This window comes from Ammospiza nelsoni, chromosome 7 (assembly GCF_027579445.1).
Source record: "Ammospiza nelsoni isolate bAmmNel1 chromosome 7, bAmmNel1.pri, whole genome shotgun sequence".
NCBI lineage: Eukaryota > Metazoa > Chordata > Aves > Passeriformes > Passerellidae > Ammospiza > Ammospiza nelsoni.
In genome coordinates, this window is record NC_080639.1 from 30,410,953 (window position 1) to 30,434,472 (window position 23,520).

At 48.2% G+C, this 23,520-nt stretch overlaps 1 protein-coding gene across 1 annotated transcript in view; it reads right to left on the reverse strand.

Moving 5' to 3' along the window:
- Positions 1 to 23,520, reverse strand: part of ITGB5 (integrin subunit beta 5) — a 61,495-nt gene that overhangs the window by 10,251 nt on the left and 27,724 nt on the right. Inside the window, exons 6-10 of the mRNA XM_059475903.1 lie at positions 22,922 to 23,083; positions 21,369 to 21,464; positions 20,200 to 20,289; positions 16,472 to 16,606; positions 12,633 to 13,062 (exon numbers count right to left, since the gene is read on the reverse strand). Coding sequence (XP_059331886.1) covers positions 12,633 to 13,062; positions 16,472 to 16,606; positions 20,200 to 20,289; positions 21,369 to 21,464; positions 22,922 to 23,083 — 913 coding nt within the window. The remainder of the gene's footprint in view (positions 1 to 12,632; positions 13,063 to 16,471; positions 16,607 to 20,199; positions 20,290 to 21,368; positions 21,465 to 22,921; positions 23,084 to 23,520) is intronic.

The window sequence follows — 23,520 nt, forward strand, 5'->3', positions numbered from 1 at the left end:
AAGTTATGGCAAGCAATTTCCAAATTCTCCAGTGTCATTCCTTTAACAAGCCCTGGCTGCTTCTTCACCCAGAGAGCCCCAGTGAAGAAGGGGTCCACAACCATGGATCAAAAACATCTGCTTATGAGAGAAGTCAAACCCTACAGACACAGGGCACCACCTGAGCATCAGTTTTGTACCAGACAAGCCAATCTCTCAGCAAAAGTGCTCCATGTCTGGGGGAGAGGCTCTGTGAACAGCACATTTTGAGTGGGAAGAAGAAGGGCAGCAGAAAAGGCTTGGAAAACTTAGGAAACATAGGGCTTTTCATTTGGGAGAGGGCTAGGATAAAACACTGCCTGCCCAGGCAAATAAATCACCACCTTCCCCAATAATTTCTTTCCATGGCTCAAAGCAGGTGGTGCTGCACACCAAGCGGCCGGGCCAGGCAGCCTGCCCAGGGCACAGCTCAGGCCCAGGGCACTGCCAGATGGTCAGCACCCACAGGGACCTGGAGACAGCTCCAGAAATTTTAAACAGCGGGGATGGGTTTAGGATCCACCCCTGGGTCATGCCAGTCCAGCAGGGAAAACAAGGGTGGCAGATTGGCAGGAGCATCCCCAAGCCCTGGAGCCCACTGAGCATAACAACCTCCTTGTGCTAAGGAGGCTGCTACATAAACACAGACAGACAAATGTCAAGGGTTCAAGGTTTCTGTGTAACCTGAAATTCATCCAACTGCCTCCACTCACACCAGGCGACAGCTTGCCCACACTCATTTATCCACAATGCAATACTGAAGCAGCAAAAGAAACACTGAGAGGTTAGTAAGAAGTAAATAGTGCTTTTCTGAATGTTATTTACCAGACACTATGGATCTGTGCACCTTCCCATCGCAATGGATGTTCACATCCTGAAGCATATGGGTTTAACCAAGATTTCAGTCCCAGCACTGGGCCCACCTATCATCAAAAACAGCACTGGAGATGCAGACTAATGAAACCAAAGGTGAAGGAATAAATGCAGGCTTGAGCTGCTAATCCAGCCATGGGTACCACAAGTCCCATCACCAGCTGGACATTACTGCCAGCATCCCACAGTGCAGCACTGCCATGACAAAAATCCCCCTCAGCACTCCAGTTTCTTCTCACTTGGGAATTTCTGGGTTCAGTGAGAACTGGAGAAGGAAGACATGGTTTTGGAAACTGCTGTTTCATGAAGGCAGCTGAAAGCTATCTGGGGCAGGAGGATTTCCTGTGGCAGCCCTGGCCAGCCTTTCCTCATTTTCCTTCTCTCTGCTAAAGAAGTGAACCTGAAATGCAACTACAAGATACAGCTGATGATCCACCAGAAAGCCAAAATGGGCAATGAGAAGTCATTTCCTGAAAGAGATCTAAAGCTGCATTTCTTAAAATAAAGCCTTCCTCTTTTTTTTTTTTTTTTCCAAGTAAGCTCAGCACTCCACAAATCCTTGACTTCTTCTCACATTAGCTCCTCAGCCAAGCCTGCCACATGTGGCCTTTTGGATGGAGACCCAGAGTTGGGAATTGGAGCTTTCAGGTCCTGCTGCCAACTCTGTTACTGATGCAGGGAGAGCTATGGGGCAAGGGCTGGGGCCAGACCTTCCCAGAGGCACAGAGCTTTATCCTGAGTGGGGGTACTTGGGATGGATGTGCTGTTCTCCTTTGAGCCATGGGCTCAAATACCATCCCACCACTCTGAGCACGTGCTCATGTTTGGCTTTGTTACCCCCTAAGTACCTGACATGGAAGGCACTGCAGGAACTGCCAATAATTCATATTATTCCTTAAGCCAGATCAGAAGGGGCTGGTGTGTGTGAATCCTCTGGGGTTTTTGCCCCTACTGGGTCTCCCTCCAAACCTCTAACTCAAAAAGGGCCACTTTCCCTTCCTATCAACATCCATCTGTCACATGCAGGTGTTCATTGGGTCTCCCATGGTGCAAGGTCACCAAAGGTCTGTGGTTTTGTAAGAGATTTCTCCCCCAACAAAGTACCTGGAAAAAATCAGAATATCACTCAAAGTAAGACAAGGAAAGAAAAAAAAGGAGAAAAAATGAACACACAGGCTGTGCTGCACTTCCCTTTCAGGTCAATTATGTAAGCTCCATTTTTTAAATGAAACTGAGCAAAATTCATGTCAACAAGAAATGCAGAGACCCAGAATTCCACTCACCTGCTGGTCTCAGGATTTCTGCCTTTAAGTCCCAAACACAAAATTCATTTCCAAATGTTCATTTCTGTCAATAACCATCACCAGAGACACCAAATTCAGACACCAAACTCACCAAGATGCTGGCTAGTAGAGCATTTAAAGCAAGTTTGTTCTAAGACCATCTAAGCTTTATTTTCTGAGCTCATCTTGGGGTTTTTTTGGAGCTTTCTATGGGGTTTTTAGCCCTGGGAGAGGGCAGCTGCACAGGACAGGAGGTTTGGGTGTGTGCATGAATCTTCAGATGACACCTCTTGGTTGCAGCCCACACGTGGTGCAACTTTAAGAGCAGAGCCCCAAAGACAGAGCTCTGGCTCCCATAAAGATGTCAAAGCCGTCACTTCTGTATTCTTTAATTCTGCCCGGGCATTTAATGGCTCATTAGCATGCATTCACACTTGCTAAAGGTCTGCTCAGGGCCAAGGAGAAACTGCAGTGAAAGGAGGCAGAACAGCAGCGCTCTGTGCGCGTTGGCCCTCAAGGAGCTGCTGCCAGATCCGCGGAGAGCTGCAAGGCTTGGACAGCAATAGGAGCCTGGGCAGGGAGAAAGGAGGGCTAACAAAGGCAGCTTTGCTCCATCGTGCCAGGAATAGAGACTCTGGGAGAGCAGCACTCCATACACTGGGGAGAGAATGCCCAACCTAGCTGCAGTTTCAGTGAAGTGCCAGCACAAAGCCCTGGTGTGAGCAAGGTGGGGCAGGCAGGGTATGTCTGCTGCCAGGAACACCAAGGAACAAAAGGAATAAACACAGCACTGAGCACGAACACAAATGGAATCATCATTTGTGTTCCTGTGAGAAATCCATGCAAAAATCATCAAATATCTCAAGTTGGAAGGGACCCATTAGGACCACAGAGTCCAACTCCACAATAATCAATAATATTTACCAGGTTACAATGTAATGTTAATGCCTGGTGGTGTAATAACAAATAGTGCATTTAAATGCTGTGAAAGAAATCTAGAGGAGCACATCCATGGGGCACAAAGCATTCCAGCTAAGAACCATCCACCTGCACTGACCTGCAGCCACCTCTGACCCAAAGCACAGCACGGGGGTCCTTAGCAGCGCAATTAGAGAAGGGACCAGGCATTTTTACATTGCAGCCACAAGCACTGGCCATGCTTTCACAGGTCACAGCCAGCAGACAAGGGTCACCCCATGCTGTTTGTCCATTTGAACTCTGGGATCTTCAGCCTTTTGAACAGGCATGGAGCAGGATGGGGAGGCACACAGTCTTGGAGGACAGGGGCACATGACTCAATATTAAACTGAAAAGAGAACAGAAACCAGGTTAAAGGGGAAAAAATAAATTCTGAGAGGAAGAAGAAGAAGAAGAGAGAGATTGGGGAAGGATGGAAATAATGCCCTGGGAAGAAGCGGTTTCAGGAGCCGCCCAAGGACTGGAGATGGGAGTGAACACATGCACTGAGTCAGCCCCACGCTCCTCCAAAAGGCCACTGAGGATCTGTGTGCCAGACTTCATGAAGATGAAATCTGGAATGCAAACACCTCCCACGTGGCTCTCAGCCCCTCTCTGCATTGGGACCATGGGCTCCTGGAGATGAGCACACCCAGACCACCACAGGACACCCTGCTGAATTTGGTCCTGGCTAATGCTTAGGAACCTTTTGCTTACAAGTTAAAATCAAACAATTCTACAGAGGAGTGCTACTACCAGCCAGCCATTCACACCTAGTGAATGGCCTAGTGTGGAATCTCTCTACAGCCTTTCAAATCATCTGGGAGCTCAGGGCTGGGTGTCCCTGCCCTCAAATAAGCCTTCCCTGCACAGAAGGTGCCACCCTGGCACAGGGAGCTCATGATGCAAGCACAGAGCACTGCAGGCTGCCCACAGCCTCAGGTGAGCGTGTCCCAGCCATGTCCCTGCAGTGTCTGCTCCTCCTCACACTGTGTGAAGAGCAGACTTTCTCAATGACACTCCACACTAAAGGCTGAGAGGGTTCAAGTGTTGCTCTCAGAGCTCACTGCTGTCTGGCAGAGCATGGCCAGACCCACGGGAAGCAGCCCAGGATGACCCCAGGGCTCAGACACCAGCTCGTGTTGCCAGAACAAGGCCTAAAAGCCAACATCCCACATCTGTCAGCAGCAGCAGGAGCCTCCACAGTTCCTTTCTCACCTGTGGAAACGTTTTCTACATCACTGCTTGAGCAATCACATTCTGCTGCTCCAAAATGTTGCAACAGCATGGCAGCCCCACACTCTACAGGAGGGCAAGCAGGAATACCAACAGTTCAACAGATGGCCTAAGAAAAGATCTGGTTTACAGAAACACACATTTAAAGAAAACAAAACAAACCTTTTTCTTGGTTTGGGACTTAGACATTGTGCAGCCAAATGACACTGGACACACAGCCAAACAGCATTTGCAGGGAGCTTGTAAGCAGGAACAGTGGCATCAATCTGAGCAGGATGAAGGTGGATTCAGTTGACTGCTCTTCCCCACCACAGTCCTCAGCCCTGCCTGCTCCAGCTAACCTGGTCCTTACTTTTTTTTTTTAAGCTGACGCACTGGACTGGAATAAATGGAGCTGACCTAAACCTTCTATTTCTTTACAGCAATCCATGTGATGAGAGTCGGCAGAACAGCTTTGCAGTTTAACCCTAGAAAATGAAGAGGACAGCAGAGGTGCCCCATTAGATTTGTTCCTTATTAAATGTTTGTAGTCTATTCTTACTGGAGCCAACCTGTTTCCCAGGTGGAGGAGGGATGTAAGCTGGAGAGGGGATGCCCACCCAAGAGTGACACCAAGCACAGGTGCTCTGGCCTCGGCTCCTCACAGCTATGGGACACAGCAAGTCAGAGGTTTCTTTTTCCTTCTTATTCAGGGGGATTATTTTGTTTTATCCATTTATTCTCTGGCTCCCAGGTATCTCAGGACAGGACCCTTGGCTGAGCAGCTCCTGCAGGTGATAAAAGCAAAGGCCAAATGGGAATGGACCAAGGAGAAAGGTCTTTAGGAAGCTTGAAAATAAACATGCAGTCTGAGTTTTGACCACATTGTAAAAGAGAGATGCTACAGCAGTGCCATCTCCTTGTTGTCTGTTCTGGGGATAAGGTCCCCTGGGCTCTGCAAGGGGCACTGTAGACAGGAGACCTCAGGGTGCCTGAAACCAGGTTTGTGGGCTGCCAAGGGCACCCTGTGCCCTACACAGTGTGACAACACACACAGACTGCTGTGTCTTCCAGCCCAGACTCCTCCTCCTACCCTGCTCTTTGGTGGGAAAAGGGGCATTCACAGCGCTACAACACCCTAATGACACAGGGGTTTGTTTCAGAGGGCTTTACTTGGTTCTGCTCACCCCCGAGCACTCTCCCATGCCCTGCACCCGACAGCACCCGCAGCCACTGACCCCTGAGCCCCCAACCTGCTGCTAATGACTGGGACTGCTCACAAAGCAACTGGTACTGTGAGGCTGCAGCACAGTGACCCCAGCTGACACTGCATCCTCTGTCACCAAAATAAGCTTCAAATATGCTGGGAGATGTGAGCTCCCCGTCCTCCTCCCACAGGGGAAACACAGAGGGATTGACCTGCGGGGCAGCTGCCCCAGAGACAGAGCTGCATCCCCTGCAGCTGCCCAGCTCACAGATGCACTACCACTTAGCAACAGCCAAAGGATTATTTTTAACTTCCATATCTATATGGCCCTTCTGTCTCTCCCCTTCAGGTTCTCTTTTACAAGCAGTGCTCAGAAAAACCTACAAGATTACAAGACTTGACGTGACTAAAAGGAAACATTGCAGATGTGGTTTAGGCTCTGTTCCCTCTCTTCTTTCTGCCACAGGCCACCCTCTTCCCTTCTAGCAGGGGTACATTCATCAAAAGCCACCCCACCTGCAGCACAACCACAGGCAGTGGGCACAGAGGAAGATCTCCTTCCTCCCCAAACCACACTCAAACATCACCTGCACCTCAGAGGTTAACAAATCAAATACTACCCATTTCTTTCTTAACAGTTGCTTCAGGTAAAAATTTAGGTATTAGGAATGAAAGTAATTAAGATCAAAAGTAAAATGCTGTTGTGTGTCTGAAAGATGTGGATCACCTTTATTCTCACATCTGAGCTTTCAGATGCACACCAGCATCCTCCATCCAAGAGGCAGTTGTTATTGCCACCCAGGATGGTAGCTTTATTCACCACTGGGTAGGTGAATAGTAACTACAAAAGTACATGTGGAACAAAGTCTATTTCCAGATGATGTGTCCATGGGCACAGTGATTTCTGTAGTAACAGATCCCATCCAAATCCCCAGGGTGGAGATACCAGCAGGGGAATCAAACACAAGCGCCACTCAAAGCATGGAGTTCTAATGCAGGACCTGAAACCAGGGCACTGAGCCATCACCCCACTGGCTGTAAAATGTGTTATGGACAGGGTACAGTGAAAACAAATTGCAAACGCATGAGTGAGGTTTCTAATTTGAGGCGTGTTAAAACAAAACAAAACAAAACAAAAAAGCCTTATCTCCATGGGCCTTAGTACAGGCTGAAACCTCCCTGAGCTTCCCTATTTACTAAAACCAAGAGAGGAAGCATTCAGAAGTAAATACTGAGGACTTGAATGAGCTCAGCAGTTTATGCAGTGGTTTCAGCAGGGCAGCTGGAGCCACATCACACGTCAGCTTGGCTACTCTCTGCAAAATAAACCCCCAATTTTCAATGAGCTGTCCCTTCCCACATCCCATCTCAGAAGTGATTCTGACACTTGCACGTATTGCAGATGTGACACCCGCTGCTCTGTTGCTGATCTGAGTTTTCTGTGTCACTGGAAGCCCTGTGCTGGCAAGGGAGGCCAGCCCAGCTCCTGTGCTCCAGGGCATCCCCACCGTGCTGTGCTTCAGCCAGCCACGACCTTCAGTCACCTTAACCAGCTCAGATGCTCACAGCTGCTCACAGGCTAGGGAGACTAGCTTCATTTACTGATGCAAAACTGTTCATAAATCTGATGTATTGTCCAATTCTAAAAAAAAAAAAAGAAGAGAAACCACAAAAGACCTGATTCCCCAAAGCTGGACCACCATCAGTAGCTGCTGTGTTGCTCAGGCAGTATGGATTTTTGGGATGAGATCTTTTGTGTTTTAGGGGGTGGAAGGGCTGCAGCATGACAAGTGCTCTCTGTAATTAGTGATGTGCACAACCAGAGTCCTGACTGAAGAGCACACAAATGACACTCACACAGGGAGCTGGGGAACAGTGGTGGTGGGTAAGGGGAAATTTCTTTAGAGACCCATATGATGCCATATTACTCTGTGTCCCCCCATCCAAGAAAAAATAGGTCTGGAGCAACTGAAACTAATGAAGCTTGGTCTCCAACAAGCCAGCCTTTCTTCATTAGAGGCAAATGTGTGATGCCCTTACTGGGGCCTCTCCTCCCTCCTGCCACCTTGTTTTATGGGACCCTCAGGAATGCAATTAGGGCAGAGATGTTTCCTCCTTTGTCAAAGTGCCTGGCAGGCAGCCAAGGAGTTCAAAAGCCTGTGGGTTGTGCAGCCAGCTGCCCCTTCCCCAGCCCAGCTGCAGGCAGGAGGGCTTTCTGCCCTCTCCCACAGCCACGCACATTTCAGAGTAGAGGGGACAGAGGGATGTGTCAAAGATCTCAATGCAAAAAGGCAACCTCTCCACCCAAAGAAAAACTGGGAGTAAAGCATTTGAGGGTTTGGGAAGCCTCTGCCTGCTTTGTCAGAGCACAGTGATGCAGATAACCAAGCTGAATTTCTTTTGTAAGAACAGAACACTTGTGTAACCCATTCCCTATGGCTCCTCCAGAAGCTGGATTAATGGTTTGAAACAGCTGCTCCAGAGCTGTTCCCTGGCCTTGGGGGGCAGCAGAACAAATGTCACTTATTAGTGACTAAGTGACATTGATTCTGAGTTGGATGCAACTGGAATTAACATTTACTCCACATTATTAATTACTCCCTTTTCCCACTTCCCTCACAGATGCAGGAGGCATGTTAAACCTCCCACTAAGAGGAATTAAATCTTGCTGGTTCTTTAGATTCTTTCTCACCCAAAATCTGTTTCTCCACTTCATGAGGGGGACTACAAAAGGACTGGAGCCATCAACAGCACTGTCTGCAGGTATCTCTCCTATTAAATGCTGACAAAAATGAGGCTCCAATATTTATAAATGAACTCAAGAATTAATTTTTTTTCCTAGCCAAAGGACCAAATGCCAAGAGACAAGAAACAAGTTCATTTCAGAGTATTTCAACCCCACTTGGCTTCTGCTGGGAATACAGGATGCCTGAGCATAACATGCCACCCATCCCTGTGCCATGGCAGTGACTCAATAGGGACAGCTTTATACGCATCATAAAAGGAAGAAATGCCTGCACAGATGGGTGATGGGCTCATGCCACAGCCATGGAAGTGCAAAGCAGTTTGCCTGAGTGCATTTTTACCTCTGAGCTCAGAAATCTGTGCTCTCCTCCTGGTGCTCCCCAGAACCTCAGCTCAGGTTGGACTGGCTGTTATCTCATCATCTCTGTCTGGGATGGGCATTCCTGTTCATGGCATCACCTTGTTCAACAGCTGGGGCAGGTGTGAATGCCTTTGATGGGGGACACCACAGCCTGTGTGCTAAACCTGAGGCTGGGTTCCACTGTTCTAAGCACAGGCAGTCATCAGAAATGCACTGAGAGGCAGTGACTGCCTTCTATGCAACCAGAGGACTCAAGGAGTATAAACAAAACTCTTGACAGCAGTGATGAGTTTCCCTCATGGGTCCAAGCCAAGAAACTCCCAAGCAAGGACAGGGACAATAATCTGCTGGAAAATCACATCTCCCTACACTCTGCTTTCTTGGTTTGTGCTTTAGCTAAAACCTGCACTCCCCCCAGAGAGTGACAGGCACAGGGATGACAGAGCCTTTCAGGGACAGACACTGTGCCCAGGAAATGACAGAGTGAGGGCAGAGTGTCATTTCACCCCCAGCAGGAACAAAAACAGCAACCAGCCGCCATAGAGACTGCCCTGAGAATCAACCTGCTCCCAAGGCATCACCCACACCCTTCTGGCATCCAAGTCTACATGTGCTGGAGGAAGATGTTCAGTGCTGAGCTAAACACATGGTCTCTTCTGAAAAGGTCCCATTTGTAGGGGGCAGAGAGCATGGTGTGCTGGAAGCCCCCAGCAGTGTTTGTGCAGCACAGGGCTGTTTGTTAGGGGCAGCCTTGGGCACAGCCCTGCCATGCAAGCTTGTGGTGGGCTGGGAAATCCCAAACCTCTTGGCCTGACAAAACCACCTCAAAATGCTTTGTCACTGGCACAGTGCTTGCTACAATTCAGATTTAGCATCACAACTCATGCAGCCATGCCAGACTCCATCCTACCCCTCAAGCAAAAAGCTTCCTTGGCCTCAGCCTACCCTTTGTTTTCTTTCATAGCTATAAAAAGGACTTTTAAATTACTTTTAAAAACTTCAGCAAATCCCAAACCAGCTATGATGTGCTTCCCAGCACCAGACATCCTCCACAGGGACAGAGGCAAGCAGGTGCAACAGAAGGTACATAACTTGCTTTCCTGTGGAGCAGCAGAGCTCTAGCCCTCCTGCTGGAAAGGAAATTTGAGCAGAGGTGAGTCCTTCTTTTGCAGCAACAGCTACACCAGTAAATTACAACCTCTCTTTATAGCACTGATGCCCTGCTTGCTTTTAAATATTCTCCTTATGGGTGGGATGAAGTTATCAAAACAATGTGGTCTTCTGGAGAACTCCCAGGCAGCAGTGCTCCTAATCACTTCACAGCTGAGTTTAACTTTTCCCCCTTTCTACCTTCAAACACTTTTTTTGTGCTTGCTCACCCATCTTTCCACTCATGCACCAGCAGGGAGAGCCCAACAGACCTCCCCAGTCTGGGCAGTCATTGTCAGGGTGGAACTGGCCTTTCCCACTGGATCCCAGTGGGATCCAATCTCCAGAACAATTCCAAACCCAGAGCATTGCCTGCCTTATCTTCAGCACTGACAAAACCACTAGCCAGGCTGCAGGAAAATGAACACAAACATCCTCTATCCACCTAACAACACAATCGCCTCAAACAGTCAGAAACTTGCAACCAGCTTATTGCCCCACTCTGAAATATGCAGGGGAAGATAAACAGCAGAGGAAAAAACACCACTTCCCTGGAGAAAACATAAAAAGTAACTATTTTTTCCAAGCTTACACTTGTTTGGAATTTTTGTCCAAGGTTTTCAGCTACAGAAATATTTTACTTGCTTGAAAGCAGGCAAATTTTAAAGAACAGCCCTTTGCCCTGATCCAACTGAGGGAATTATGTCTGAAGGCTAATCCAGGCAATTATGTTCAAGGTAAATTATTTGACCTTGGACTGATGAGGTTTTAAAACCATTTTAGCAAACACAGCTAAATAACTCGTCTACCTTTGTTTGAGCAAAGCTGACTGGCTACAGCTTCCCCAGTGAATGACTTGTTTTCCCAGTGGGAGAAAAATCCATACATAAAACAGCTTTAGGAATCTTTAATACAGCTTTTCTCTAATAAGTAACAGCCTGAAACACAATCTTTCCTTTCACCTGTGACGCACCAGGGGATTACACCACATACTTCATCTTTAAAAGAAGATTGTTTCTGCCTAGGCAGGAAAGGATGGCACACAAAGGAAAAATCCAACCTATGACAACATCAAAAAAGCCTCGGGGGATTCAAGCCAGTGCTGGTTTACTCTTTCCTGGGGAAACACAACAGTGTGCAAGAGATGTGCATGGTTAATCAAAATAACAACACCAAAGCCAAGACTCTGCTCATCTCTGTGGGATGCAGGTGTGGGAACCCAGGACATCCCTCTGGCTGTCCAGGATGGCCAGGACCCCTGCCAGGGGGCTCAGAAGCCCTGGCATGGAGCCCAAAACACCTGTGGGTTTGATTATGACCCATGGAGCAAATTACCAACCTTATATGAAGATCAGCAAGCCACAACAGTTTAGGTAGAATAATAGTGAAGTTATCACGGGGCGGAAAAGTAGATTTTAGGGTTTCTGGTATGGGGGTTCAGGAGGCAAGATAGAGGGAACTGGGTGTGTCCAGCCTTTCTCCTTCTTGGCCTCCATCTTCTGCTGTGATGTTGGCACTTTTAGATTGGTTTAGAGTACAAGCTCACTGTCTAACAAAGGTGATAGGTATTGGAAAGTAATTGTAAACATTGTATACCTAGTTTTTAGTATAAAGACATAACACTGCCCCAGGGGCAGGCAGAGTGCCTGGAACTGTCCTGCTGGATGGACCTCGGCAGGACAGGAGAAAGAATTTTATAGATAAGATACAATAAACAACCTTGAGACCGAGAAATGAAGAGCTCTGACTCCTTCTTCGAGTGCTGGGCTGGGAAAAGGGACTTTTGAACTTTTCTCGGGGTCACTCTGACAAGCTAGAGATTCTGACATGCAGGGAGACAGCCTTTGACTCCAATGCTGGAAACCCAGTTCTGATGAGGATAATGCCATTTTTGCTCTTAACTGTGGATGCCTCTAAACCTCTCCCTCCTCATTCCCATAAGGAACAGAAAGGGAGCACAGCCTCCTCCATAAGCAGGGCAGATTCCCTGCACACTCCAGCCCCATTCTGGGGCAGCTTTCTCACTACCACGATACCGAGGGCCCAAGGGTATTGGAATTTAATACCAATATAGCTGGATGGAACATGCTTGGGTTTGTCTGGCCCTTGCTGCTTGACCAGAGGTGGCAGCTGTGGTGGTTTCACCTCAGAGACACCTCTGGCTGGATATTCCAGCTGGGCGCTTGGGACAACTCCAGGCCTGCAGGAGCTCAGGTTTACCTCTGACGGAGAGGCTTCAAGGCGAGGTGAAGGAAAGGAGTCGGGTTCTGCTGGAGGGTTTGGATCCAGAGCTTTATGCCTGGCTCACAGGCCTCTGAATCCAGCAACAGCTCCAACAGAACCCCAAACCGAGTGGTTGCTGTGTGTTTGAACCCCAGGGAGAGGGGGACGGAAGGGGTAGGTGTGCCACCAACCAGGTAAGGGTGGGGGAGTCTCAGAGGACAAATGACATCTGGATGGCCCAATGTCCCTAGGGTTGAGAGGAATCTTTTGAACTTTGCCAATCACTTTGCCCTTTCTGGAATGTCAAGATTGACAGACAGCACTCTGCAGGCGCAAGGGAGGGGAAGGGAGAGGTGATTGGCACACGAACCGGGATGACTGAAACAGGCTATTACATCGCACCGCAACAGAGAATAATGCAATTTTTGCTCTTAGTTGTGGATGCCTCTAAACCTCTCTCTCTTCATTCCCATAAGGAACAGAAAGAGAGCACAGACTCCTGCAGAAACAGGGCAGATTCCCTGCACACTCCAGCCCCATTCTGGGGCAGCTTTCTTACGACCACGGCGCCAAGGGCCCAAGGGAGGGAACAGGCTCCTACCTGAGCAGAGGACTCCCTTGTACCTGGCGCAGGAGAAGTCGTCGCACTCGCAGAAGGGCCCGTAGATGTTGCCGAACTCGCTCTCGTAGCACTGGCACTGGTTGCAGCTGCACTCGCCACGGCCGCTGCACAGGGGCTTGCCCTCGGCCTCGCGGCACAGCGCGTGGTGCAGCTCGCCCATGGCGCCCTCACGGCACTCGCAGCGGGCGCCCAGGTAGCCGGGCTCGCACTCGCACAGCCCGCAGGCGTAGGTGCCGTTGCCGCTGCACTTGGCGCTGGCGGGCGCGGCCCGGCCCGTGCAGCCGCACTGGCAGCGGTAGCTCACGGCCACCTCCAGCGTGTCCCGGAAGCCGGCCGGCTTGATGGTGAAGCTGTGGGACGCGGCCTCGGCCGGGCAGCTCCGCGCCTCCACGGACACCTCGAAGGAAACCTGAGGGGAGATGGAAGGGGACGGGCGCTGTGAAAAACGCCGATCGCTTTGGCCGAAGTTGGGAGCCCAGGATCAGTTATAAAATTTTAAAAGTTTAATAGTAATAAAATGGTTATAAAAATAGTAATACAATTAGAGTAGTAATAATAATTTGGATGATTTGAATTAGGACAATATGAGACAATAGAGACAAAGAGTTACAGACGTCCGGGTACCTTTTTCTGGGCCGCAAGAGCCCGAAAAAGGACACCCGTTAACAAAGGATTAACCTTTAAAAGCAATAGCCCGTGGCATATTCATACATCTCATACGTGATGCATAAATTCCATCCAAATACAGGATTCTGTCTGGTCAGTGTCAACTTCTTCCTCTTAATCCTAACGGCATCATCAGGGCTGAGTGAGGCGGGAAGAAGTTCATTTCTTCTGATAATGGAGCAATAAATTCTTTTTCTCTGAAAGATTTAGGTGTCCTGTGGCTGCTATTTCTCTGCAAGTCCTTTCTTTAAAAAACGTATCCTACATAGTGTGAAAAATGCATATATTTTATGATTGGCTTTTTGCAGATATTAAAATGAATATATGTGCTGTGTTAGAAAGTAATGCTGTATTAATTCTCTTAAGTAGTGTGTTAAATATAGTTTTAGGTTATAAAAGATGTTAAAATAGAAACTGCTATGTAAGATACTTTTTAAAGAAAGGACTCGCAGCAAGATAGCAGCCACAGGACACCGAAATCTTTCAGAAATTTTGCCCTCTTATCAGAAGAAACAAACTTCTTCCCGCCTTGAAGGCGCTGTTAGGATTCAGAGAGAAGAAGTTGACATGACCAGACAGAATCCTGTATTTGAATGGAATTCATGCATCATGTATGAGAATGTATGAATATGCAACAGGTTATTGTTTTTAAGGGTCAATCCTCTGTTAACGCTCGTGCTGCCCAGAAAAAGGTACCTGGACCATCCATAACTCTTTGTCTCTATTGTCTTATATTGTCCTAATTCAAATTGTCCAAATTATTATTACTCTAATTGTATTACTATTTTTATAACCATTTTATTACTATTAAACTTTAAAAATTTTAAAAACAAGCGACTGGCATTTTTCACAATAGTATAGTTTCTATTTTAACTTTCTTTATAACCTAAAACTATATTTAACACACTACTTAAAAGAATTAATACAGCATTACTTTCTAACACAACACATATAATATTCATTTTAGTATTTGTGAAAAGCCAATCATAAAATATGCATTTTTCACCAAAGCAGCTGCCAGCGGTGTTCCCTGGCAGGGAAGAGCAAATGTGCTGGGGAAAATCCATGGAGCAATTCCACAGCACTCAGCGCATCAGAGCTTCGTTCCCAGGTGTGCAAAAAAAAAACCCAAACAATTGCACATCCAGCAAGGGCACCTGCAGCTCAGAGCACCAATATCTGTCTGTCTTATGAGGGGCTGGAAATCCAAAACATTTTAAAACTCTCTGCTGTCAGCCATTCACAGCAATTTTCCGCATTGGGACCACTGATTTCTGTGCAGTGGGAAGGAACCTGCCTATTCCCATTAAACAAACAGGGCAAAACTCTAGCAAATAACCCAGTTTTCATGCTATTAAAAATAGAAAACTCTCTCAAAACAAGATCTAACCAACACAGCAAAGAACCCAAGGTGCCTATAAGATCATTGATTTAGAAGGTTTTATGAGACTCCTGATTTGCATGTGGAAATGTGTATCAGCCCCACAGTCCCAAGCTTTTGGCATGCTGCTCACAGGCCATTTTGAATGGATGCTTCTATCAAGCCTGGCTTCAGAAGGGTTCTGCACATCATTAAATGGTTATACATCACACCCCTACTCGTTTTATGTTGCTACAATCCAGTGTCAGGGATTTTCTCCTTGAGAAAACCAAGACCATACTTTGGTAGCTTGCTCAGCCCCTGATTTAATCCTGCTCTTTGTTAGGGCTGGTCAGCGCTGCCCAGAGCTGCCAGTTAGCAAGGAGGATTAACCTTGTTCCAAGGAAATGAGACCCTTTCCTAGGCCTCAGGAAGGAATGCTTTCCCTCTGGGGACATTTGGGGGTCACCTCAAGCTCTCACTGACTTCACTGTCCCACAGGTCAAGGGGGGATGTGCAGATGAGGACACAGCAGCCACCCCTGGCAGGAGAGCTGCACCCCCAGAAATCTCCCTGGGCCCCCTCCCATTCCCAAGGCCTGAAGCAATTAGGAGAGAAGCTCAAATTACAGAGGAGGAGATCAGAGAGCAAGCTAAGGGGATCAGGGTAATCCTGCTCCCTTTCACCCACTGACACCCACAGCCCCAGCACTAAGCCCTGGCAGATTAGGGTGCAGTGCCAGCATGATCCTCTTTGGGGAAACTTCCTTAGCAGGAGTCAAATCTCCTGAAAGCAGTGGGGCAGAAAGCAGCTGAAAAGAGGGGATGGAGGTACATGACCTCACCATCCTGTGGTGTCTCTCCCTGTGCAGACATCATGACATTCAGAGTGCCCCTAAAATGGAGCGGTGCCAGCTCCCTGCTGCACTCACAGCCAGACCCTTTATGGCACAAGCTGCAGCAGCTGGAGCCATCCAAGGAGCTACAGGGATTGCTTTCACCTACCTATCCAGGACCCATTAAATTCAGTTGCAAAAGCAAGGCCACTTCCCTGTTTAACATCTCACATGATCCTTATTTGGTGGGGTAAAACTCCAGCTACTGTTGACTCTTTCAAACTATTTTTATATGTCACAGCACTGAGAGCCCTGAGGTATGTTGGCAGAGTCACTCTTCTCAAATAAGGCAGTCAGGCTGCTAATGAACCCACACCCACGACGTCAGACAGCAAAAGTCTGAAGAAAGGGAGGAGATTCCCCACCAACCTGAGCCCCCCTGCCCTAGCCCTGCAGCCCAGCAACTCATTTATCTGCATCAACACTCAATTTAAACAAGCAAAGCTTAGCTTCACTTCTTTTTAAAAAGCACAGGATGGATTATGCCACGTTAATATTTATTTCAATCTGTGCTGCCATCCTAAAATCTAGGAACTGAACACAGGAGAGGAGGGTTGCTGCCTATGGAATTTCAGAGGTGAGAGTGTGATGTGAATATCTGTGAATGAGGGAAAAAGGCCCATTTTTGACTATTGCATCCTGCTGCCTGATCAGGACCTTTAGCTCAGTATGGCACACAGGATGCCTGTATTCCCTCTTTCCTCACAGCTCACCTTGGACTGACATGCACCACCCAGAACTAATTCTAGCAGAGCCACTCTCTGTGGGTTTCTGTATCATCATGAGGTGAGCAGAGGAAAATGAACAAAACTGTGTTTTATTGCCCAGAACCACTCATCAATGGAGGAAAGCAGGTGAAAGAGCCTCTCCAGGGAACAGATCAAAAGGCAGACTCACCGTATCTCCAATTTTGAGGTCCCCACACTTCCTGAGCCCAGGATAGGACAACCCATCCTGGCAGGTGGCCGTGAAGGTCAAGCCAATGTCCTCAGGGCTGTCCCAGACTGTGAGCTCCACCTTGGACCGAATACTCTGGAAACACAAGGGGAAAGCAAACCCATCAAGCTCCCAAAGACAGAATGGTTTCTTCTGCTTCAGTCTCTTCTCCTGCTGTTTCCAGAGGGTGGGTAGGACATCTCTGCACCTATATGAAAAAAAAATCACCCCTGCACACACATTGACATTGTGAGTTGAGTTTGACTCAACCAGCCCAGAAGAGTTCTGATGATCTCAATTAGATTCACAGGGAGCTGCCTGGCACCCCTGCAGGGTGTAATGGACACTGCAGCCAGCACTGGAAACATACAGGTGCACAAGGCAAGGAACAAAACCTTCTCAACCAGAAACAGAATATCTCTGAATTGAAGGTCAGAGCTTTCTGTGCACATCTGCACCTTCTCCTCCCCATAACCCAGCTCCTGAGCAAAGTGCAAAGCCTGATTCTCCACTGGCAGTTGTCCTACAATGTCTGTTGTGCAGCACAGAGAAGATGCGAAACTGCACTAACTCTGTCCTGCTTCCTTCATTCCACCCAACTGGTCAGAAAAATGTATTGTCCTTCTTAGAAGAAAAAGCTGAACAAAAAGCACCCTTTCATAAGTGTCAGCTGGAAAAAGTACCATGGGAAAAAATTAATGAAAAATCTCTTTCTTTGAAAAAACTTTTCAAAGTGAAGAGCATTTTCCATCTGTGAGGTTTTGGTGTGCTTCTACCCCTTTCTTCTGCTTCTTAACTCTCTGCCCTGCTGCATACACAGACTTTTTAAGTCACAACAAAATGAAGTTTATAAATATTAATTCGGAATGACATTGTTTTGTTTAATTCTTCCAAGGGCTGGAACTGATTTTCATACCAGTGGTGTCCAAAAACGACAAAGTTTTTCAAAATGGAGCTTTTTGTACAAATATGCTTATTACCCAAAGCCAGCTTCCAGCTCCATCCTTGTCCCCAGCCCTCACCAAAGAGGCCAGATTAAGGAAAAGTGCTAATTCAGACCTCTTGCCAGTACATGTGATGACAAAAGCAGGGTGCACATGCCAGCAAACAGCCAATGCTTGTAGAAATGGACAGGAAATAAATGAGTTTTGGCCGGGTGAATCTAAACAGTCCTTGAGGAAAGAAAGGAATAATTCCTATCTCTCTACTGTAACAGAGAAGCTTTCATGGGGTAACAACTGGGACCACATGGAGCATCCATTGCCTGTGGGCTGAATGCTGTGTGTGCCAACTGCCAGTTAATCTATGGATGCTGTTGTCGCCAAATCATCCTGTAGAAATTAGCTGCTACACTGATGTGCTCCTCTCTCTTCTTTCCCAGAGGATCCTATTGGGAGCACGGCAGAAAACAGGACACCAGGCCAGGCCTCAGTATGGCCTTGCACAGGCTCATCCTATGTTCCTACACAAATCCTCTTATCAGCCCTGTATGGTCCTGCTGTTACCCTAAATGCAGTGCCATTGTTATCAGCCCCTTGGCTCTGTTACACCCCAGTGTCTTCTGACAATACCACAGCCACCACGGGGGGCAACTGGTGGCTGCAACAAGAAACACTCCCAGGACCTGCCTGGATTTGGTTTAGGAAAGTGCTTCTAAAACCAGCATCCCATTTGCTCTCATCAGTCCAAGCCCAGCCCTGTGTCTGGGCACAGCCTCCCATGAGCTTTTCCATCTCCCAGGCATTGTAAGATTTGGGGGAAGGGCAGGAAGAAAGCAGTCCCTGTTCTCTTTTGCTTCACACCTGGTGGGATGAGGGAGAGGGGACAGCATGCTGGGCAGATGAAAAGGGAGATGAAAGATGAAGAGATGAGGAAAAGGAATCTTGAGGGTAACATAAGCCCTGAGCAAGTCTGCTGTGTGCATCAGTGAGGGGAAGCAGATGACAGAGGACCAGAGAAGGAGAAAACACTGAGGGAGAGGGACTGAGCCAGGCCCAGAACATCAGCCAGTGCCACCCCGCAGGAGAAGACAGTCCCTGTTTGCAGATGAAGGATTTCTCCAGGCTTAGACTTCCCTTTGCACAGGGACTAAAAAAAGGTTCACTCTCATTTGGGAAACAGAATTTTAGCCATCTCCTTCAATGAGAATTTCCTCCACCATTTCGGAAAAAACAAAGCTACCAAGAGGAGATGGGCTGGGCAGGTGCCAGGTTTGGGTGGCCCTGGGCTGACTGTGGCTCCTGACAGCATCTCTGGGGGTGCCACCCACACCCATCACCAGCTGAACAGGCAAGAAACTAACCCCAGCCTCAGCACTCAGCCAGCCCACAGAGCTCACTCCATGGGACACCTTGGTCAAGCACCCAAGTGGTTTCCAGGCAGCTGTGCTGGAAAGCTCACAAGGAAAGAGAAGGAGAGAGCAGTGGTGCAGCCACAGGGTTCCCAATGGTTTTCATTGTATTGATCCGCAAAGGCTTGAGAGGTGGTGAAATGGAGGCATGGATGCATCTTACAGCTGCAAAAACAAGGCTAAGGGAGGTTTCCACCTGATGGCACTGAGGCCACATGCAAAGTCAACATGGAATAAATATTAAGTCCTTTCTCCCCAACCAAGCATCTCCGCCACAAGACCTTCCTACCTCAAGAGACAAACTGGGACAACTGGGCTTTTGATTAGCAGCATCTCCTGGGCCTCATTAGCAGCATTAATTGTTCACTGCCTTCCTCAGAGGGGGAACGTTTGGGAAGCACTCTTCCCAAGGGCATAACCAGAAGCTGCTTTAACTGCAGGGAGCTGGGAGACAAGAAGGAAGAACTTTACAGATCATGCAAAGCACACCCCAACCCCACATGGATTCTGGATGTGTAAACTCCTCCGAAGAATTTCTTACTGACTCCCTGCACTAATGAACACAGTACCAAGAAGAGCCTGCAGACATTGAAAGCTGTGCCCACAGGTCCCACACATGAACAAGTCTACCTCTTATGGGGTCACATCTCCATGCTCAACATCCAGCAAAATCCTTGCAGATCATGAAAACCTGAGTCATAGGAATTCAGGGAGAAGTCAACACAAATGTTGACACTAACTATGCTACGAACATGCAATTTATCTACTTCTAATTGATCTGCTCCCCTGATCTCCATGGAGATGGACACCATCAGCTCAGCAGTACAACTCCAGGTCCCTTGCTGTCACTGTGCCAGGGCAGGCTGCACTGGCAGTGCCACGCAGGCAAGGCTCCTTTGGGAGCATGGTGATACTCATAGGGTGTTGAAAACCAATGTGGGCTGCACGAAGAGCAAGGCAAGAATGTGACCTTATCTGGACATAGTCCCATCCTTGAGAGGCCTCTGAACATCAGATAACAAAGAAATAATCTATTTTACCTACTGGAAGGTAAAAGATCTCAGAGAGATCTGTTTTAGATGGGGGCTGTGTTTTGTGGGTAATTCTGCACATAAGAGACATGAGGTGAAATTTCTGCTGTCCCACGGGCTCTCTTGGCTACCCATGCTTCTCATCCTCCTCATACACCTTGTCTCCCTCCCCAGGGTGGACATTCCAGCTCCAGCAATGTGGAGAGGACAGGGGAGGCCAAGCTGGGTGGAGCTCACTGGGGTGAGCTGAGCTGGCCCAGTTCTTAGCCCTCTTCACTTCAGCAGCTGTGGTATTAAAATGCACTTACGTTGTAGGCTTTGACAATCAGCTCAATGATATTCTTGGAATCTTTGTGCAAAATCTCCACTGTTGTTCCAGGGATCAAAGTGGTAAAGTTCTTAAAAAGAAAAAAAAAAAAAAAAAGAAGAAGAAAAATTAAAATGTTGAGGTGCAGAGTGGAAATCAGAGGATGAGAAGGGATTGACCCCAAGCCAGGGACACAGGCCACACACACTGCCCCATCACCCAGTGGTGCACATGGTATATTTTAGCTCCAGTTAATGTGGAGCTTTCAAAAGCAAAGCATTGCTAATGAAGCATGTCAAATATTAAACAAAGCTCATGGCCGTGGGTCAGGAACAAACATACCTGGGGCTCTGCTGCTGCGGGGGGAACACCAGCCACTGTGCACTCAGGAAAGCTGGCCCTGCAGGGAGGGAGGGGCGGCTGTCCCCACTTCCCTCCCAACCCTGAGCATCCCCTGGAGACGGGGTGGAGAACAACTCAGCCCTCCCACTCCCCATGGGTGAACAGCAGCATCCCCACCATAGCAACAGGGCTGCTTGTTGTTCCTGCTTGAGCCTCAAGGGCCTCAGCAGAGGTTTCCAAAAGCAACCCCGCCTGAAACACCACCCCTGCACCCACAGAGCACCAAACCCTGCAGGGCAGCTCTAGACACAGGTTGGTCTTTGTGCCTTGGGTCAACTTTCCTTTTGAAGGGGAGAGCAGGAACGGCAGGAGAGTTCATATTGTGTGTGGCACGTCAGGGCCCTGGACTCCGTGATGGAAAAACACAGCTGGGCAGAAAGGCTGTGCAGGATTAGGTAATGGGATTAAGTCACTGCAGAATGGGCCGAGCAGGTTTCTGCTCTCTGGCACGCTGCACGCTGGCAGCCATCCGAACACCCCGATTAACATGGAGCCTATTTTAGCTCTTCACATGCTCACTAACACACACATATCTGTTTGCTCTAAGGAGCTTTAGGGTTTTCCGTTGAAAGGACCAGCAGGGCTGAGCCTTGTCTGCCTGCACCGGGCAGCCTGTGGCCACATGCATGCACTCTTATCACTGCATACACACGTTTGCCACTGCACACACGTTTGCCGCTGCACACATGCTTGCAGCTGCCTCCACTCCCCAGGGTCTCAAGAAGCATTTCACTCTCCCCCCAGCCCAGGCAACTCGGCAGCACTTACCTTGTAGAGCATGTAATGATTTTTTGTAACAGCGAAAATCAGGTGGATGTTGTTTTCAGCAAGTTTCTCCCCAAGAAGTGCCAGGGAAGGATAATCCTAGGAGGGAAAAACCAGGCAGAAAGACTGGTGAGTAACACAGAAACAAAGTAATTTCATCACTCTTCTCTTCCCAATAGCAAAATTCATTCCAGACACATGGCGTGTTTTGTTGTGGGATGAAGTCCCTGATGTACGAGCACAATTCTAACTGAAATAGTAGAAATCTGTTAAATATTTCTACAGCACTGCTCACTAAAATGCTTGACTGACAACACCACTAGCCACAGCAATACCCAAAACACTGGGTTATTTCTTTCCACTTCCTATTTTGCCATCAGCAAATGCACATGTGCTAAACGGCTGCTACCTCAAGGGATGCGAGGCAGGGAGATCTAGGACTACAGAATGTGGGAATGTATCAAATTTTTTCTCCCAAAGCAGAAACATCCATTGCCTGTTCTTTCTGCAAAGTGGGACCATAAAGAGATTACAATAAACTCTTTAATTCTTGCAGATTTCCCAGGCAGAGAGGATGGCAGAGAGATGCTGCTCTAGCAACAAAATAATGACCCAGGGCTCAGTTTCACGACACCAGCTTGAGTTCAAAACTCCCGCCTGCTTCTGAAGTGCTGCCCTTGGAAAAAAAATCTCATTTACTTGAAGACTGGAAGACTGATTGCAACCCTCTGAGATTCAAACATGGAAACACCAAGCAGCATCTCCATGCCATCTCCTCAGCATTTACTCCACATAAGGCAGCCAGTTTGGAGACTGTGCTCCCTTACACATACATCCGCTTGGTAGGACTGCACAGGGGGTTCCACTGTAGAGCCCAGCTTCTGACCTTAACACAGCCACCCAGATTCCCCTCCCCTCACAGGGTGACATTCAGGAACAAAAATCATAATTAGTGCATGTGATCTGCTGAATAAAGCAGCATTCTGCAGAAGGATGGGAAAATGAAGTGGCAGGCAAGTGCTCATTCATCCCAGAAGTTTCCTCCACTGAGTTCAATTTTTAAAAAGGGCTAATTTGCCTGTTTATTACTAAGACTTATGTTAGTGTTGTGCTCAAAGGCTGTGAATAAAAGAGCAGCATTCTGTTGTACTTGCTAGTGTAGTCACATCAAGGTAGATACACTCTCCTCAGGAGGAGTCCTCTGCACAGTCCTCAGACTCCATCCTCCTCAGACATATTTTAGAAAAGGGATGACATATTCCTTCTACACACTGCAGGCAAAATGTAATGCCCTTCAGGACACCAAGTTACTTTTCCATCCCTTGTAATGAGCTCTGAAGGACCTCACTAAGTCACCAACTCATTTTTGACCATCACAGAAGCATTCACTATGGGGGAATGCCCAAAGGAAGAGCAAATTTTATTTGCAAATTGCAGAAGCTGGGTTAAACCAGGCACCGCATTTGCCAAAAGCTGCTGGAGCAGGGGTTGGCTGATCTCCAGAGAGCTCCTCCAGCCCCTGAGGTCTCTGAGGGCTGGCCCCGTGCCCCACTCACCAGCTGGCTGGACGCGCTGTACTCGTTGGCTTCGTTCAGGTGGCACTGCCCATCGTGGGGCTGCACCAGCCCCCCCAGCTTCCCATCCAGGGCTATGTGGGGCACATCATCCGTGGTGAAGACCAGCAGGTGAGACGCCTCCTTACGCCAGCCGATCTTCTCCTGGGGAAAGCAAACCCTGTGAGACAGCAGCCAGCCCCTGCCAAGCCCTTCACCCCACACATGGTCCCAGCCACGTGCCTGGCCAGCAGCAGGCCCATTAGCATTAATTAGGAGAGTACTACGCTGCTGTCCACCCAGCCCTGGTACGAAAACAAAATGACAGGAGCCCATCCAGCATTTCCCAGCATCTCCTTCCAACACACTTAATTTAAAAGGCACGAGGATGTATGTGGACTGTCCACCAGACCCTCTCTGCCCAAATCCAAGAGTAAGAATTTCAGCTGCTTTTATAGCCAAAGGAGACCTGCCAATTTCCTCCACACATATTTAATCTGACCTTGTTTCCTCAGCTCTGTGGAGCGGCCAATACAACAGCGAGAGCTGCAATATCCCCGCTCAGTATTTTCATTGCTGCCCGCTCATAAAGGCTGTTTCTG